This window comes from Populus trichocarpa, chromosome 19 (genome assembly GCF_000002775.5).
Source record: "Populus trichocarpa isolate Nisqually-1 chromosome 19, P.trichocarpa_v4.1, whole genome shotgun sequence".
Taxonomy (NCBI): Eukaryota; Viridiplantae; Streptophyta; class Magnoliopsida; order Malpighiales; family Salicaceae; genus Populus; species Populus trichocarpa.
This window is the reverse complement of record NC_037303.2, coordinates 1,879,657-1,900,680: the sequence shown is the minus strand read 5'-3', so window position 1 is coordinate 1,900,680 and position 21,024 is coordinate 1,879,657. Positions and strand designations below refer to the sequence as shown.

Sequence of the window (21,024 nt, the reverse complement as noted above, 5' to 3'; positions counted from 1 at the left end):
AGAATCACAGCAATCCGATATGTGAGTGGAAAGTTATGATTAAGATACTTTAAGTGTGTGGAGGCTGGTTCAAAGTGAATTTCACGACTCCTGGGCCTTGACTTGTCTGTTTAATTTCTATTATTTTTATTCACATTTTAGCATTTTATTCCAATGATAGAATGCACTTTCATAGAGACTCATCATCAAAATCCCAGGAACGCAATCAAGCTTTAGCTTCAAACAACCAGAGGGAGATTCAGTACTGCAGTGGAAAACTTCAACATCTACTATGAAGCTTGATTTGCTATCCAATCTGCACACCAGTTTTCCATTGATACTGTATGTGTTTTTGTTGCCGGAAAGTTGTCGATCAATAACTTTTTATCTTTTTCCAAGTTTTTTTTGTGTGATTCTTTTTTCCTTTCATCTCAAACTCATGAATTAAAAGGTAAACAAAATAAAATTTTAGGTTAAAATAAAAAATAAAAAATAAAAAATATAAGATGCAAAAAAATATAAGGTAAACAATAAACTAAATTTTAGAATACGCTCTCTTAACTATTCGTAAGCTTTCTATTCCTTTTTAGTTTTTGTTGAAGTTATTCTATTTGATGTCATGAGTGTTCCATTGAGAGATAAAAAAGAAGACAAATTGGCATCCTCTTCACCTTCTTACAATGCATTACAGTAATATCTCTAAGAGAATTGTAAATCAATTTTTGCACTGCAAATACTTTTCAGTTCCGGTAAATCAAACAATTTCAGAATTTTCCAAGATAAACAGATTTTTAAATACACTCAAACATAATTTTAAATATAAAAACAAATTATGTTTTTTTGATTGCGGCATAATAATGTTGGCAGTACCGTTGTTGTTTGGACTTTGAGCAGCAGTAGATATCTCCAGCGTACTGTTACCTGCCGGCTAGTGGAACCACTGCTGGGCTAGAAAATGCATGTTGCCGTTTTTTAGTTCATTAGAGAGAGTGCAGAAAGCCTTGAGAAAATAATTTCACATTCTGTGTGGTAGAAACCTGATTCCACCCAAAAATAAAAATAACACGGTAATTGTAGCACACCTTTGGAGTGTCGATTCCACATTGAAGCAAATTAAAAGAATAAAAGAAAATATAAAATGATTTAATAGAAAACAAAAATTAATTTTAAATGCAGATTAAAATAAAGCAAAGTGACTTATGAAAAAAGTACTTAAATCCTACAAACAGCAGGTAGATAGTCAGAATCCCTTGCGCACACATTTGATATTTTAATTATTCTTATTTTGTTGAATAACTCAATTCGAAGTTGAATTCCCAAAATTCCCACTTAAAAGGTATATAGATAATTAAATCAACATTAAACCAAATTAATATAACCCTTTTGAAAAATCATTCACTACTTTTAAATAATTATCCCTATTAAGAAAATCCAATGACGACAACGTATTTAAGGAGCAATATTAAAGCAAAGAAATTAAATCAATACAGGTAAATAAATGATCCAAAGATTAATCCATTCAATAGAAAAAACATGACTGAATCCATAAACTGCATAAATGCGGAGAAGAATACTTCTCAACAACAAATTGAGAATGATAAAACAAAAGAGTTAGAATAATTGGAAATCGGAACAATTTAGTTACCCATCACTGTATTAGTCATTCCTTTCCTCATCTGTGCTTTTTTTTTTCCCCTCTCTCTAGTGCAATTCCCACACGTCTTCTTTATGCCAAATAGCCCCCTTTACAGAGGAGGCAGCCCCCTTTTTCAAAAGCAGGCAGCCCTCCCTTTTCATCAAAGACTAACTTTGTAGCCCTTTACGATACCTTTCCAACGCATCAAGAATCACAGCAATCCGATATGTGAGTGGAAAGTTATGATTAAAATACTTTAAGTGTATCTAGCTGTTTCTAAGAAAAAGAACATTACTTTAAGTTTATCCAGGCTGTTTAAAAAGTCAAGAAAATAAAGTTTTGGATTAAAAAAAAAAAACAAAACTTTAAGGATCAAAATTAAAAAGAAAAAAGCACGCCTATGAAGCTTGATAGTATATCAAATTAAATAGAAACTCGATTAAAAAATACCCTTTAATTTCTATTATTTCTATTCACATTTTAGCATTTTATTCCAATGACAGAGCATTTAGAATGCACTTTCATAGACTCATCAAAACCCCAGGAACGCCATCAAGCATTAGCTTCAAACAACCAGATCGGGAGCTTCAGTGCAGTAGAAAACTTTAACATCTACTATGAAGCTTGATTTGCTATCCAATCCACACACAAGTTTTCCATTGATACAAAGATACTGTATTTTTAACCATCTAGTAAGTGATCCAGTGGTAAGAGTTTGGGACCAAGAGGTTTACTCTTTCTTGTGATTTCATCGAGCCCTATAGTTGCCAATATTGATAGTCACTGGAGACTTACTTGGTCATTAACTTCAAAATCCGTGAGAATTATTTAAGGTACGCGCAAGTTGACTCGGATACTCCCAGTGGATAAAAAAAAAATACTATTTTTTTATTGCCGGAAAATTGTCGACCAATAACTTTTTATCTTTTTCCAAGTTTTCCAGGTGACTTTTTTCTTTCATCTCAAAATCATAGATCAAAATGAATAAAATAAAATTTTGAATCATAACTAAAAATAAAAAAATAAAACATGCAAAAAGTCTAGGGATCAAGATTTTAAAAATCACGCCTATGCTACTTTCTAGTTTTAAATATTCAAAACAAGGCTCCATTATCATATATTCATAGAGACATACCAATGTAGCTTTTGATGTTTACCGGTTTGGGTATGTCCATATGCTTTTAAATATTTTTTTAAAATTTATATTTGTTTTTAAAAAATATTAAATTAATAATTTTTTAGTTGTTTTTAATGATTTTGATGTATTGATATTAAAAACAAAATCTACACAAATTATTTTTAAAAAATACTCTATATAACAGTATCAAACACATGATAACCTGGTCCAAAAGCTTTCGACCGAGCATAAAATGGTTTTCAACCCAATCATACTTTTTCCTCATTATAAATATAAAATAAAGTTCAAGTGAAGTAGGTCCAATCTTAAATGGTTCGAACATTATTGTTAGAACGTGACAGTGTCCCAGCATTAGTAGTGTAGCACGTGCCTGGTCTTAAGCTTATGTGATCCAAAAACAAGGCAATTGGTGTTTGATGAAATTAGCTGTCACTAAAAATAAAATAAAATAAAATCCTCTGTGAACTAATAATTACTCAATTAATTCCTAAATTAGTTTTTTATTGTTTCTCACAAAATTTATAAGAATAAAAATATTTTATTAGATGTTTTAGACTATTATAATATTTTATTTAAGTTTAAATTTTTATTTCAAAATTGAATTTTATTTAATGTAACAAGTATTATGATGTTTTATTTTATCTGATAAATTTTGAAGTATTATTTGATTTTATTAATTTAAAAAAATTATGAAATGATGTGCAAAATTTACATGTACTTATTTTTTGATATACATGTTCCAAAAATTAACATAAATATGATGTTTTTATATTGTCGGTCATGTACCCTAAAGTCGTTTCATCACAGTAATGAACAATACAACAAACATTGTTGCTATGCTGAATCCTTAAAGTGCGTGTAACTAAATCTCAATATCCGGAATGCCTCTTCTTCCATGGCATCTTGCCGAACTCTTGATTGTCTCCGGTCCTCTAGGGCATTCCTCCACTCCTTGGTTAACTTTCTCATGGAGGTTAACTCCCTCCAACTCTCTTACGGATAAAGTAAGGAAGCCATTTACACTTCATAAGAAACCGTAATATAACAAACAGAGGATCTGTAAGTTTCAGAGAACGACATCAATTTAATTATGCGAAGTTCAATCTTTTTTCCTCTACAAATTAAATCATGTACGTAATCCTGTTACCTACATTTTGTAATGTTTCTGGATCTGCTCTTTGATTCATCAAGCACAGAGTTGATTGCAGCTTCGTCATAGAAAAGTTCGTCTTCTTCATCTTCTTGGTTGGCGAGGAAATATTAGTGGACTCTTCTCCAGTTTAAGGATTCCAACCTAGCACATGAATGATAAAGGGCAGAGTCATCATTTAAATAATAAAGGGACGAAGGACATCCTTAGCATTAGGATGCTCCCATTCCACCACTGACTCTCACCATTCTTTTGGATGTACTCCATCACTCTAAGAGAAGGGGGATGAGATAGCTGGCCATTTTCAAGCAACGGAAGATGAATTGCCAGCCTTTTCAGCATCTGACAATTTGTTATCCCAATTTGTTGGAGAGAATCGCAGATCAAACTCTTTAAAAATAGAAATATACCATGATAAGATGGAGATGATGGTGGAGCAGAGCAGAGCCAAGAAGACGAAACCAAGCTCTCCATGTTATAGCACTTCCAAATGTTGGTACTGGCATTTATTGAAATGAAACTTAAAATCAACTGTTTTGAAAGCCATTTGATAGCTAAGAACTCAGAATCCATGAGATGAAGTATTTGGCAAAGCCTTCCCCGTGATTGGGGCAATCTCACTAATTTATCGACGGAATGGCTAGAATTGTCTTCCTCTTAACTAATCTTTAGCAAATTATCTTAATATGGTTTTACCAAAAAGAAAATAATAAATTTGTTCTATTACTATCAACTGCCAGAACTCCTGACAAGTAATTACGACCAGTTTTTTAACATCCAAGCTCTTGTAATCTCACAAACGCTTGAGACCCAAACCCAATCAACAGATCAGAGAACCTTTATTTGTCAAGGCTCCATACACTTCTCGACAAGAACCGGAGGAGGAGGCTGTGGGGTATTCGATGGTTGAAAAAGGAACGTGAATTATGCTGGAGAGCATGCAGGTGGCGATGTGTTTGGAGCTTAGCCTGGTGTTCTCCAAATCCTTACTAAATTCTTAGAAAGTAACATTATAACATTTTTAAATCTGTTTAAATTTTTTGGTTTAAGATAATTTTTTAATATTATAAGTTATTTATTAAGTTAATTCAAATTAATTATTTTTATTAAAATAATATCATTTCATTTTTTTTATTAATCTAGTCAGATATAAACTAGGTTTGATTGAATCGGTCAAATTTTATCAAATCAATATTGGTTTAATTATAAACCCAATCCAAGTTAAATTTTAGATTTTGTGTTTTTTTAAAACAAATCGTACGGGGTTTAATAATTATATATGCTCTTATCTTTAACTTTACTTTGAAGTGTATAAACTTTCACACTCGTGTGTGTGTGTGTGAAGCTTTGTGGTGGCTAAAGAATACATTTTGGAAAGTTGAATCAATAATATTGTCAAGGAAAAAGATTGACTGTAGAGAAAAATTGAAGGAACGTCATCCTCGTGGATGCTATAATCTGTAATTATTGGCAAGGCTTTAATAATCACAGCAGCAGAAGATTGAAGAAACAGGAGGCCTACGCATTTAATTATTTTGGACTTCCTCGTGGATGCTATTCCTTCAAATATGGACTAAAATTGTTTTATATCACAGCTAGGCAGATAGCAGAAGGCAGAAGGCTAGAGGAACCACTGCTGGGCTAGAAAATGAATGTTGCCGTTTTTCAGTTTATTAGAGAGAGGGCAGAAAGCCTTAATTAGGAAATAACTTCATATTCGGGGGGTAGAAACCCCACGAACGCAATCAAGCATTTGCTCCAAACAATGAGAGGGAGCTTCAGTGCAGTAGGAAACTTCAACATCTATTATAAAAGTTGTGTTCGGTACCACTGTGCAAATTATGTATTTATAAATTTTGATTTTTTTATTAAAAATTATTATTATTATATTTTCGGATCATTTTTATGTGTTATATCAATAAAAAAATTAAAAATTATTATTTTGATGTATTTCTAAGTAAAAAATACTTTAAACTATAACTGCTATCAGAATCCCTAACACACCTTTATGATTTGCTATCCAATCTGCACATGATTTTTCCATTAATACAAAGATCGTGTTTTTTTTGTTGTTGAAAAATTATCAATCAATAACTTTTTATCTTTTTCCAAGCTTTTTGGTGATTTTTTTAATCTCAAATTCATGAACTAAAAAGGTAGCAGCGTGAAGCCTCGCCAAAAGCCCAAGATTAAAATAACCATGCTCCTAGCCCAACCCCACCAACATCACCCCCAGCAGATTGGAAAAATGCTCATAACCATTTCGGAAAAAACACACCTAGGCTACTATGAAAGTGGAAATAAATCGATATTAATCATGAAATAAATCGTTAGCAGAAACCAAAAATAAATAAATAAATTGTTCATGCTACTCCATCTTATTGATGGGAATGACTTTTGACCAGCATACATAGGTAATGACTCTGCTAAAATTATCTGACAAATTATCAGGTTTATAAAAAAACTTAATAAAATCAGAAAAAAAAAATCATTTTTATTCAATAAAATGGAGAAGAAAACTCAGGTAATAAATGTTCAATTCACTTTTCAGCCGACAATAAAGAATGAAAGTATTTTTATTCAATAATACTTCTTGGCTCACAAATAAGCTACCAACAATTATATGAGAATCAAATCTCTCCGATCACATGGTCGTTTAAAATGCTCAGCACTCAGAAAGCAAATTTACAGAGTAATAAGTCTAGTAAACTTCTTGATTTAGTGCAACAAGATAATGTAAACAAAATATAACAGTTGAACTCACTATTTCTTGAAAAAGGATCCAGATCCTCTGTCACCAATAACTTCTGGATTCCTAGGTCAACTCTCTATTCAACAAGCATCCCTCAAATGGGTTGGAAAAGATACCAGAGGCAAGAAAATTATAAGCAATAGTAGCAGAGAATATAGAGAGCATTATCTTAGCAGAAAAAAGTGATATAATGACAAGAAAAGCTCATCCTAACTTCCCTAGCTAGTTGTTATGATGGCAGTTTCAGGTTTAGAAACCAAAACTCATCTTCTGTGTAGTAGTTTTACTGAAATTCATTGAGGTAGAAGAATACTTTTAACATGTTTACGATGTTTGTTGTGATTTGGATTGACCAGAATTCAAGAATGTTCGAAGAGATGAATTCACTGGCGATGAAATGAATTGATCTTCTATTTCCTGTATTATGCTATGGAGATGAATTAATCTTCATTGTGAAAATGTTCTCTCATGCTCCTAAATTCTTACATTTTTATTAACAATAAGAGATGAAGAGGAGTTGGGTATGGAGGTGAAGGTATAATGCAACCAGCAAATGATACAGAATAAGCTCAGATCAAGAGAACAATCGACACAATTGTCCCTTCCAATTTTTGTCTCACTTCCTTGAACTCTTAACTTAGCATCTATCCCTTTTACTCAGACAAAACCACCAGGCACTAGTAGAAAACTTCATTTTGATATATATTTTTTTTAAAATTGACAGAAAAAACCACTTAATGTTGTTCATAAAGACAGAAAAAACTTAAAAATACAAATTAAAAAATCTTGAGGAATTGATTAACCAATCCTTTTAGTTTTTTTATGTTGTCTATAAAGACAGAAAAAACTTAAAAATACAGATTAAAAAATCTTGACGAATATAGAAAAATAGGATGAATTTTTATACGAGGAAAATAGATAGAGGTATGAAATTTTATTCTAAATATATCCTTATAAAAATTCCAAAATTCCAAAATTCGATTATCATTCTTTTTTTAAATTGTCTTCTCTCTCCTTTTTTTTTTTCTTTTTAATCTGTATTATATATTTGAAAAGAATAATTTATTGCTAGTTAATGATATAAGATGATTTGTACTGGTGAATAGATATATTATTTTATTAGGTTACTTTAATGATAAATCAATATAGTATTTTTTTTATATTTTGGATTTTCTTCTTGGAGAAACTCAATAGGATGAAAATATAATATTAATCAAACTTCAAATTATAATTATTTATCTGTCGAGTTAAAAAAATATATATATGACAATTCAATAGTCTTAAAAAGATAATGAAATAAATAAAAAAATGAAAAATGTTATTTATGTAATTGTAAGCACACTATATAAAAAAGAAATATTTCATATTAATAAACGCTCTTTCTTTCTATGAATTCATGTTAGGCTTCGATTTTTCGTTGAAATATGGAATTGGCAATACCATTTCAAACCGACCCAAATCCACCCATTGAGCATCTTTAATCCAAAAGCATCATGCAAGTAATTTCAATATTAATTAATAATAATATCCAACCGTTGATTTAAAGGATTATTTTCATCATTCATATCGAAAATAATTATGTTTTGCACATGATTTTTAACAAAAATGATTAAAACAATGATATATTATTGAATATGAGCAAATTTAAGGTTACTATCTATTTGTATTCTTACAGAAGGATACATATTATTACAACGAAAGGATTAACAATATATAAAGGAGTAATTAACCATTCTACATATTAACTTTGGGGATGATGCTCACCCTCTATTCTTATATTAAGGGCAGTGTAGTCTCCTCCTACTTAAACTCCACAAAAGGACGAAGGACATCCTTTGCGTTAGGATGCTCCCACTCCACTACTGTTTCCCACCATTCTTCTGGACATATCTCCATTCTTCTAAGAAAAAAGGGAGGGGATGGCTGGCCATTTTCAAGCAACGGAAGACAAATTGGCATCCTCTTCAACTTCTCACAATACATTACACAAATATCTTCAAGGGAATTGAAAGTCAGTTTTGCACTACAAATGCTTTTCAGTTCTGGTAATTTATGCAATCTCAGAGTGATTAAATTTGGGAGTTCTAATTCTGTGATGGAATTGGAGGTGCTGCTTTCTTCATCTGTTGTTCCTATTATCTCCTCCATTTTCTCACAAACACCAACATTAATCACTTCCAGGTTTACGAGGTTTGGCAGCAACACAAGTGGGAACAACAACTTCATACTTTTACATCCATAACAATAAAACTCTTTAAGACCAGAAAACAAACCATTATATGAGGGCAATGGTGGTGGAGCAGAGCAGAACCAAGAAGATGAAACCAAGCTCTCCATGCTATCGCAATTCACAATATGGATAACCGCCAGTTCAGGTGCATTCTCTAATGACAGAACATCACATAAACTTCTTGCATCGATGCATTTACAAACCAGTTCTTGAATGTCATTTAAGAACTTGACTTGAATATCTCTATCTATGTTGATACTCAAATTACCCAACCCAACTGTTTTACTTGGAAAATAATAACCATGATGCCAAAAATCTGCTTCCACCATACCTACTAAAATTTTGTATGTGCTTAATGATTGGGTCCCATCCCGAGATCTGAGATACTCCACGAAGTCAGAGAGACCTTCGAAATGGCATTCCAAAGTTTCCAAATTTCTCAAGGATACTACTTCCTTTACTTTAACTGTTATCGGACGATAATATTCTTCTAGTACAAAGACTTGCAGGTGAGAGAGTTTTGGTAATATCCCACTAGGAAACTCCTTTTCACCACATCCAGTCATTCTAAGATACCTCAGGTTGGTTAGACATTCCATTCCTTGCGGCATCTTTTCAAGCGTAGTCCAAGAGAGATCCAACCTCTTCAGTGCCCTGAGCTTCTTTAATGATGGAACATGTCTTAATTTCTCACACTCTTTGAGCAATAATGCAATGAGACTCACCAAATCAGAGACAGAGTCTGGCAAATTTTTAATACCTGTGCGAGACAGATCAAGGACCATGAGCCCATGCAATTGCTTGAAAAATGAATCTGCAACAAATCTTAACCCTCTATTATAACATAGAAATAGAGTGGACAGATTTGGACACATTGGTGAATGGCTGGAAGGAATTTCTTCGATCTCGTTTTGCATTAATGAAACTCTCGTCAGATTCTCCGTCCATTCCTCTGCATCTGGCAACTCTTTTAATTGTGCACCTGCTTTAACCATGTATTGAGAGTTCTCTAGCAGTATTTGGATGGCCATGTCCCTAATCAAGTCATGCATCTTGACACGTCTATTATCATCATAATTTACTCTAGCACTTTCCAATAGACAGACATTTTCAAGTCTATTAAGCATCGTGTGGCCCTCATCAAATGCATCTTCCCTTCTCCTCTTTCCTTTAATTATTCCCTCGTCGATCAAATAACCTATCAACTCCTCCCTTTCAATCATATAATCTTCAGGAAATAATGCAAAGTACAAGAGACATTGTTGTAGTGCTAAATCACCTAACCGATCATAACTAAACCTCAATAACTTGAATACTTCCTTGTCCCTAAATTCTGATTCTCTCAATTTCTTCAATGTATTTCTCCACTCAGGTAGGTCATCCACTCCCCTCAAACTTCTTGCGACTGTAATAATTCCCAATGGCAAACCAGCACATTCCCTTGCGACAGCTTTCGCAATTGCTTCCACTTCTGGTGAAAATGCTATGCGACGTCCAAGTTTCTCCATGAACAAAGTCCAAGCTTCTCCCTCAAAAACTGTCTTTACCTTGATTTTGCGGTGGCAAGCCATCCGATGACAAACCGTTTCTGATCGAGTTGTCATAATCAGTTTGCATCCTTTCAACGGGACAGGAATTCCCACTTCATCAAGCTCAAAATTGTTCCACAAATCATCTAAAATGAGAATCCATTTTTGTTTTTTCATTAGTTCTTTTGACAATTTGGCAGCTCTATACAGATCATCATCTTCGCTTGAAAGGTCTAGACGAAAACGTTTAGCAATAAGATTCTGCAATCTATTAATGCTGAAATCTTGAGACACAGTCACCCACCAAACATGATCACAAATATCTGGTTTTTGTAGAAGCTCATTATGGATATGTTGCAGTATTGTTGTTTTACCAACTCCCCCCATCCCATAAATGCCAATGGTCGGGACTTCATCATCCACTAACAAAGACCATATCAACTTCTTATTCTCTTCAAATGCTCGACCCACTGGCTTTGTAGAGCTAGTAGGTAATGGAACTCCTCTAGTCTCACTTGTGTTGTATTTAAGACATCTAGAAGATCTAGCTCCTGTGCCATGTTGCACTAATCTTCCACTATTCTCCACACCCTCCTCCTCCACTGGTTCTGTCCTCTCTCTAACCATGTTTTGCACATCATACATAATGACATCTTTGCTTAGTGAAGGTGCACAGAGTTGATTATAATATCTTCCATGGTCAAGACACAATGGATCTGTTGGTTGGGATGAATCTCCTCGAGGCTCATCAGCTTGATTAATTGATGGCCTCTCACAAGAGCTACCTCTCTCCAGATGCTGCACTTGTTCTGTTCTCGGTATAGTTTCAGATCCATCATGCAGACGCTCCACATCCTCATCTTCCTGCATTAAATAGGTAGAGATTTCATTCAGCTTCTGCTCCTTTGAAAGGGCAGAGTGTATCTGAACCCAAGTACCATCAGCAAATTGATCCACTAAATCTGTTCCTGGTGTTGCTTCTCCTCTATTCTCATGAGCATCAACTCTGAGTCTCCAAGGAGAGACACTTCTGTCAACATGCTGAAAAGATCCTTCACCAGTGTATTCCATGCCATTTGCCGCTTCTAAACGCGAATGAATTCTCTCAGGCCCAACACCTTGTGCCAAATTACCAAGTACTGCATTGTCTTGTTCTTGTGGACAGGTGGAAATGGCATAATCATTAACATTGCTTAAACTTGCTATGCCTTTATGTCTTTTGTAGCCACCACGCATAGCTAGAAAGGCTGCTTCTTGAACTTCTTTAGGCACCTGACCACAAATGCCAACACCATGCCCTCTCTCTCCCGAAAAATGCCATTTGATCCTCGAAATGGAAGTACCATTCGCAAATAAATGCCCACAAAACTTACATTTCATGCTTCCATCATTCATATCTTCAACTTCCTTCCAGAACGGATCATCTGATCTACCCATTTTGTCCTATAGATAAAAAGGGTCAAAATATTGAATAAAAATTAATGGAAGTACATTAATTGGAAAAGGAAGGTTGAAACTAAAATAATAAGTTACAAACAGCAAAGAAACTAAGAAGGAAAAACAATGAATTCAAGGTTAAATTTGGGTCAATTTAGTATGAACTCCTTAAGGCAGAGGCGGAACCAATGGGTGGCAAGCAGGGGCTGGCCCCTGCAAAATATTTTAAATTTCTTTTAGTATTTAAATATAACAATTAATGAGCTTTCTAATAATAAATTATTATTTTACTATTTATCTTTAAATTTAATATTATCTCTCCTTATAAATAAATAAAAAACAAATAATTTTTTTAATTTAATTACATTTCTTTACCGTTTCTCTATAAAACAAAGCTGTCAATTAATTTATTATTTATCAAAACAAGGTAATTTGTGATCCAAATTTAAAATCTTTTATTTATATATATATATATATATATATATAATTCTGCTATTTTTTTTTTTATATAGATTTACTAGTTTACCATTTTTTTTATTTCTTGTTATAGTGAATGTTGTTTTTTCTAATTAATTTCATATATTTTATGGGTTTATTTTGATTATACTTGGATTTTTTTATGTTTTGTTTTTAAAAAAACCGTTAAAATTATCAATTTTTTTCACATATACCTTATTGTCACAAGGTCTCATATACAATTAGACATGATCTTTCTAGCCAAATTAAGTTCTTTAAAGAGCACATACTCAATTTTAATTCAGTGTAAATTTTCTTCTTTAAGAACTAATAATTCTATTTTTTATATTAAATTTACATTTATATATCAGTTTCTTTACATGTAAAAACCTATACCATGTTACATTAGTTTTGACCCCTATCAAATAATCTCAGCTCCGCCACTACTTAAGGCATGAATTGTTACAACTGAGAAAGATAAAATTATTTATTTTTGGAAACTGTTGATGATCCTAACTCCAAAGTTTCTCATTAGAATTTCCACAACTTGTGTTTTACTTGAAAGATTCAAACCAGAGTTACATGTGAAAAACAAAATGAAGAAGATGGAGTATAATAATCTACCTGGATTCAAGTTGTTCTTCAAGTGCTGGTTTGCTTAAGTAGTATTCAGGAAGAAAAACAAGAACAGAGAAGAATATATGGTTTAAAAATAACAAGGAAGTTGCAAGATGTTTAGCTCCAGATGATTCGATTCAATCAGAAAAGGAAGCACTGATCATCAGAAAGGTTTAAGAAATTTGTTGAGGGAAATCGGGAAATCAATGGTATAATGAGATGAGATTTGGAAGAGAATGTTACGGTAGCAAAGATTATTGTATTGTTTGACAAGAAGGAAGTTGCTAGGAAGGAAGCCACAAACTTTACCTACCAAGGACTATATTACAAGATACAGTCAAGTTGCTCTACACCTCTGATTTGCTTTTCTTTTGTCTAACGCTGCATATAATTAAAATCTTCAACAAAAGAATCAGAAGCTAATTGCTGACTGAGTTAACGTGTGGACCCACCCCATTGTTGAAACTTTGAAAAAGCTGACCTGAAAATGTAAGAGCCTGAAGCTTAGCTTCAAGAGCTGTAAGTACTACGTTGGGATTGTTGCAAAGTATTGACCGTCAATATCTGATCCACTCCAACTTCCATTCCCTAAAAATTTAACGAAGAACATCATTAGCCAAAAAACAAAATAGTGATTATTAATATAAATATATTGGAAATATTGTAAGCATGCTATATAGAAAATATTGTAGTTATATTCTTGTATTATAACCTCCGTTATTATTTTTGTATATTGTCCCCCATATATATATATATATAAAAGGTTGTCTAATCAATAAATTAAGCCTCCTAATTGTCTCAACATGGTATTAGAGTCTTCTGCCGTCAAAACTCTTTTTTTCCTCTCCCTCTCCCTCTTGTAGCCGGCCTTCTTTCTGTTTTTCCAAAATGGATTTTACTGTTGCTAGGGGTGATCATTTTCGGTTTTGTTCGGTTTTTACCTAAAAAACCAAACCAAATTTAAAAAAAAATCAAACCGAAACTGGTTCAAACCGACTGGTTTCGGTTCGGTTATTTTAGAACAAAAACCAAAACTCAACCGGCTCATTTTCAGTTCGGTTCGGTTATTTTATATTAAAAACCAAAAACTATATTGTTTTTTAGGGTTTTTTTTTTTTGTAATTTCCAATGGGTTTGGTTTCGGTTCGGCTTGGTTTTGTTCGGTTTGGCTCGGTTTCAGGCTTATTAAACCGATACCGAACTGATAGATTTTTTAAATATTCTAATCGGTTTTTTCATGGTTTGATTTTTTTTGGTTATTTTTTTCTGTTTAATCGTTTTTTTGATTTTTTTGCTCACCTTTAACTGCCGTCAATTTCTCCCTCACCACTGGTGGTGCAGCCCAGCCAACCAAACATCTACAAGCTGTTGTCGATGGTGTCTTTCCTCCACAACAGCAGCCTCCACTTGCAGAGCATGTCTCTGACTCCTCCTCGCAAGTTTTTACAGTTTTTTTGCACATTATAGGAACACAAACTCCAGCTATCGTTGTTTTATCAAATACCCACCAAGTTATTTTGTTGAAACTTATTAATACAAATTATCTCTATTGGCGAATGCAGATGAAGCCCTATCTCCTTGGTCAAGGTGTTTTTCACTTCGTTAACGGCTCAATGTCGTGTCCTCTGTCTCATGTTTTTTACAGTTCTGCTGGTCCTTCCTCTACAATCAGCTCTTCTTTTCTTCGTTGGAAGCAACATGAACAACTTATTTTGAGTGCATTACTCTCCTCTCTTTCTGTAGATGTGTTGCATCTCATGGTAGATTGTCATATCTCATATTATGTTGGCACACTCTTGAGAAAGCCCTTGCATCTCTGTCCAATTCTCACATCATGCAACTCCATGGTTCCTTCCAAGCTCTTTGGCAAGGTGACTCATCGGTAAGTATCTACATGCTGCAAGCCAAATTGTTATTTGATGAATTGGCTGCTATTGTCCCTTGAAGACTTCAATCTCTATGTGTTTTGTTGTCTTTGTGGTGAATTTAAAGACTTGGTAACGAGTCTTATAATCAAGGTAGAACCGTTGTCGTATATTGATCTATACAGTCATCTTCTTATCCATGAATTTCTACACAAAAACTCTCTTCAGTCCTTGGACGCCAATGCCTCTCACTCCTTCCCCATCAATTTCAAGGATTGTTGCAAGGTATTGACCGTCATTATTTGATCCACTCCAACTTCCATTCCCTACAATTTAACGAAGAACAACATTAGAAGAAAAAAAAAGTGCTTAGGGATACTGAAACTACCGTTTTATATACAACTTAAGAAATTTTACTTATGAATACCTACTTGGTTCACACCTTGAGCTTGAGAGATCAGGCAGAAACACAAGTTTGATCGCTCCTAGATGTTGGGATTTGCCATTATTGGGCAACCTACCCTAAGGAGTAGGGTTACCATTTGTCAATGGTAGTTGCACCCACCATTGACAAATGTATCAACCCATGTGCAGCTGCTGTTTTTTGAAGAAGAGAAGCCACCATACTTGCCTATTTATAGGCATACGTGAGAGAGCAAAAGAGTAAGAGAGGGTGGAAGAGAACAAGAGAGATATACGTGAGAAGAGAAAGAGGGAGTAGCTGCCAAGGGCAGCAGCCCTGCTGCCTTGTGCAGCAGTGTGTGAGAGCAATGAGAGTTGAGTTTGAGTGAATTGAGTTTGAGTGAAGTGAGCCTCCTCCTCTATGTGTGTTGTAACCCTTTCTCTATCCATCTCTAATAATATTGACTTCTCCCGTGGATGTAGGCGGTTTTGCCGAACCACGTTAAATATTGTGTCCAAGTGTGCTTCCCCTCCCTCCTTTGAGCAATTATCAGTACATCCCCGGGCGGAATTCCCAACAATTGGTATCAGAGCTGATGGTTTAAAGGGGTGTTTGATTTTTGCTCAAAAATGAAAGTTGTCAAAATTGTGTTTTGACCATACCACTGTGTAGAGGAGGAAGCGACGAAGCCAACGGTGAAAACGGCGTCAAAATCGGACGTCGGACATGGCCGCACTCTCCATCACTCTCCGGCAAGGCGTCTGTCCACGCGCGCAGACGCGCCCCACGCGTCTTCTTCACCCGGATGAGTTGACCCGACCCGAATACCAGTTGACCCGACCCATGTGGCTGACTCGGATAAGGATGACGTCAGCATGACGTACAAGTGACGTCATCATGAACAGTAGACATGTGAGGGATGACATTAGCATGATGTAATTGTGACATCATCATGCACAGTAGCATGGCCCATGATGACATCATCCTGATGTAATGGTGAAGTCATCATGCACAGTAGGCATGCCATGTCAGCAGCCACGTCATAGACCAGTCAACGACTAGTCAGCAGCCACGTCATCAAGTTCGAGTCGAGCCAAGCCGAGCCGAGTGAGCCTAGCCGAATTGGAGCCGAGCCGAGCCGAGAGCCGAGGGACAGGATCCAGTGTAGCTGATCCTAGGTGCAACCGGGTCTGAGATTGAATCTGAGCCGTTGATCAGGCCAGAATTGTTTTGATCAAATGTTAGCCGTCTGAAGTGCGATTTGGACGATTTCAGACTTGTTTCCAGCTAATTTGAGCGTTCCGGATGCAATGGTACGGTCCGATCGTTGAGATTTGAGACCAAAAAATGGCAGTGGTGAATTAACAAAAAAGATTGCCCGATCAGGAGGCATCTGAAGGTCATCATGGTGGTCGATGGAGATGAAGAGGAAGAAGGTGCACATGTTTACCCAATTACATGTGCTGAACTGCTAAGTGGGAAGAATTTTAACTGTCTTGAAGGAAGGAAAAATTGGGACACTCTGGACACCCGATCATGTGGACGATTTGAGGTGAAGAGTGGAAATTGATGAAGACCAATCTTGACGAATCTAAGAACTGGTAGTCTCGCCAGATGTTGAGAAATGATGTATTAAACCAGTATATTCCAGATCACTTGTAAAGGAAAGCCGCAACAAAGCTAGCAAATGGTTGTATATACGGAAAGACAGTACGATAGATAGATATGGCCTAAGAAGTTCTGTCTAGGAGGTTGGGTTTTAAGCGGGACCAGTGTGACCCCTCCAATCTTTCCTGGGAACTTGCTTAGTGGAAGGATTATCCATACGGTACTATTTTCATATATATAGCAGTTTGTAATGAAACGGTTGAAGACTAGCAGGATGACGACACAAGGGAACAGTTGGGTTCCGTATGATCAAGGATCTGATAAAGTGGTGATTTCTCCAAAGAAGTTAGATTCGGTGACTGTGATTTCTCGAAGGGAGAATTGATGAAGACCTTGATAATGGAAGAGAAATACAACAAGGGGATAAAGATTGGCACCCTATTTTGACTTGGACAGGTGTTGTGACAGGATGAGCTGCTGTCAAACATAAGCAAGGAATAGGGAGAAATCTGGAGAACAGAAATTGCACGAGGGCACACGGAGATTGTGCAGAGGTACCCGTAGGATCCAACAAGGTACTGTAATGAGACAACAGGTGCAAGGAGAAGAAGTGTTCTCAGATGAAGCTCAGAGCAGAGACTGTTAAAGTTTGTACAACAGGAAGTCTCTTATGCTCTTGATGAAAACAACATGCGAAGACCTTTCCAATGCATGCAAGGATGGAAAGAGAGCTGTTGCAGAGGCACCTAATTGAGGGGGTGCAAACGCCTGTGATAAAAGGCGACCGCCTATGATGAAAGGCGAAGACACCAAAGAGAGTTGGTGTAGGTGGAACTGTCAAGCAGAAAGACGTAGAAGCTCCAAACATAGAAATCGAGGTGGAGGATTGCGAGGAGTATACCGCAAGTTTCTTTTTCTATGTAATCAGTGGCAGTTATCTCTCCCATAGTGCACATGGTGGTAGAGAACTTTTTTGGAGCCACTTTGAAGCATCTCAGCTGAAGGAGGATGCGACCGCCTATGAAAGGCGAAGACACCTTGGAGAAGGTGTGAGGGTCATGATCGGAGCCCCAGTTCAGACTGCCCCATGATAACGGGCGAAGACACCTTAGAGAAGGTGTATGGGCCACGATAGGAGCCCAAGTTCAGAACAACCCCAAAGCCAATGTGATGGTTGGATACAAGTGGACAGGTGTATGGATAGCCAATGAAGTGGCTATGATAAGTATCAAGACATATATGGATCAACCTTTAATGGGCTACCCCCATAGGTAAAGGTGGAAAGCTACCTGGACTCTTGAGACTAAGAGCGAGAGACTCACGGAGAAGTAAGGCGTGGTTCCTAGGGTGGAACAGAGGGCAGACGCAACTCCTGGATGAGTAGACTCTTGGAAGAGTGGTGAGCTCGTGATCATATTGAGATACTCAGATAATGATTGTCGCACTTGGAATATCCGTTTGAGGGGGTGTTATAAGCCTTGGTGTGAGGCTTGATGAATCATTCCGGACCGAGCATGGTTGATACGCTCGAAGGGGAATGCAGTGTGTCCCAGAGACAAGCGTTAACACTCTTCAGATGTGAAGTGACAGACCATCTGGTTGTAGTGATCCTTTTGTGTGAGAAAAGGTGTGCTTTGGTGACTCTGGTGATTGAAAGGTTTGGCGAGTACCTGTAAACTTGGCCACAGACGCTCTCGGAATGGTAAGCTTGGAAGAGCTGCAAGATACAAGTTTGTGCTGAAGAAGCAAGAGGACAATTGCCCATATAAATGTCAAAGGGGGTGATTGTTGGGATTTGCCATTATTGGGCAACCTACCCTAAGGAGTAGGGTTACCATTTGTCAATGGTAGTTGCACCCACCATTGACAAATGTATCAACCCATGTGCAGCTGCTGTTTTTTGAAGAAGAGAAGCCACCATACTTGCCTATTTATAGGCATACGTGAGAGAGCAAAAGAGTAAGAGAGGGTGGAAGAGAACAAGAGAGATATACGTGAGAAGAGAAAGAGGGAGTAGCTGCCAAGGGCAGCAGCCCTGCTGCCTTGTGCAGCAGTGTGTGAGAGCAATGAGAGTTGAGTTTGAGTGAATTGAGTTTGAGTGAAGTGAGCCTCCTCCTCTATGTGTGTTGTAACCCTTTCTCTATCCATCTCTAATAATATTGACTTCTCCCGTGGATGTAGGCGGTTTTGCCGAACCACGTTAAATATTGTGTCCAAGTGTGCTTCCCCTCCCTCCTTTGAGCAATTATCAGTACATCCCCGATCGGATTTCCCAACACTAAAAAGGTACAAAAACTGCTTTTCCTAGTTAGTATTTCCACAATGATTCCTGAGCAGTAAGCGTCCTATTCGTTTTGGTTTTACAACTAGTTTCGTTGCCCACGCTTTGTTATGGGTACGGATTCGAGGTGGCAGCAACGTTCTTCTGAGCATAAATTCTTCTTTAAAACAAAAGGCGTATATGGTTATTGTAAGGCATAATCCTGCAAAGTGTGAGTGCTTTTTTGCCTCTATGACATGGATATGGCTTAGAAATTATACAGAATCTATGAGTTCCAGTTTTGTATATATCTTGGCATGCTTCTCATTAGCGAAAAAGCTAAATGCTGTTTATTGCACTCTGCTAATTGGGAAATACAGAACTCAGTTCAACCCAGCAAGCTGCTGCATCAGTGTAAAAACTACATAGCAGTCAGCACAATCTATGAAGATAAAATTGAAAACAAAACAATCAATGATTAAAATTAAAAAAATGCATCCAAGGCTTAGAAAAAACCTGAGATAATACACTATTTTTCTCTCTTGATACATGGTCCCAAATGCCAGCAACCGAGCATAAAAAGGTTTCAACCCCATGGTGCCTTTTCCTTATTATAAATATAAAATAAAATTTAAGTCAACGAGGTCCGGTCTTAAATGCTCCAAACATTATCCATGTCTCAAGCTTATGTGATCCAAGAATTCATATTTATTACAAAATTATAATTTTATATGAGTTTTTATCTTATGATTCAAGAAGTTTATATTGTATATTCAAGAATTTTAAGTTTATAGTCAATTTTATAATTCATAAAAATATTTGATCCCTGAATTAGTTTTCTAATTGTTTTGCATAAATTCTTAAGAATAAAAATATTTTAACAATAGTTTTCGTGCTAGAAATGCTACTCTATTCGACTTTTAATTCAAATTGTATTTATATAGTTAATTGTTTTTCTCTTTAATAAATCCATTATTGAATTTGAAATTTATAACTTATTTTATAATTCAAAATGGAGATTTGGTAAATTTATTAAGTTTTTTTTTTTTGTAAAATTGATGAAAAAAATAGATCAAGTTATGTCGACTTAACTCGAATCGACAAAATCAAAGACATAAGTGAATAATAAATTTCAATATTCAGAGCAGAAGACTGGTGGAGCAAAATTTGACTCTGACCTAGAGCATGTTTAGAAACGCCGTTCAAACTGTGTTCCCTTAAAATTAAAATTTTTTTACTTAAAATTAATTTTTTTTTTTTTTATGTTTTGGAATTGTTTTGATGTGTTGATGACAAAAATAATTTTTTTAAAAAATTATTATTTTGATGCATTTTTAAACGAAAAGCACTTTAAACCGCAACCGCTACCACATTTCTGGTCTGTTTGGGATTGTGATAGTGGTTACGATTTAAAGTGTTTTTTACTTAGAAATGCATTAAAATAATAATTTTTTTATTTTTTAAAAATTATTTTTGATATCAGTATATCAAAATAATCTAAAAAAATTTAAAAAAAATTAAAAAAAAAAACACAATTTACGTGGCGCTACCAAACATGCCCAATCAAACACATCCTAATCTCGGTACTTTTTATAGACCTCATAATTTTCAAGAGAGCCTCAACCACTCCTTTATGCAAGTGTACGCTTTGCCAAACAATCCTTTAGGAAAATGAGTTGCCCTCCGACGACTTTCCATAACTGGCCAGGATTAATTTGGACTCTTCGTTGGCGATAACAGCGATGGGAATGATGACACTTCTCTGCATCCTTGAGCATTTCAATTCCGAGAACTCGCCCACCATCCCATAAAAAAGTAGTCCTTCTTCTTTGAAGACTTTTCCCAATTAGTCCTTATATTTTAGATATGGTCTTCAACATGCTTTTACAAGTTTAATTACTCTTAAATTGCCCTTAAGACATTTTCTAATCTATCCTTTTAATAAGTTTCTTTATTTAAGCTA

The 21,024-nt window shown here is 35.5% G+C and overlaps 1 protein-coding gene across 1 annotated transcript in view; it reads right to left on the bottom strand.

The window, feature by feature from the left end:
• LOC18108050 (probable disease resistance protein At4g27220) overlaps positions 1-21,024 on the bottom strand; it is a 49,165-nt gene that overhangs the window by 16,699 nt on the left and 11,442 nt on the right. The window contains exon 2 of the mRNA XM_052449663.1: positions 9,292-9,527. Coding sequence (XP_052305623.1) covers positions 9,292-9,527 — 236 coding nt within the window. The remainder of the gene's footprint in view (positions 1-9,291; positions 9,528-21,024) is intronic.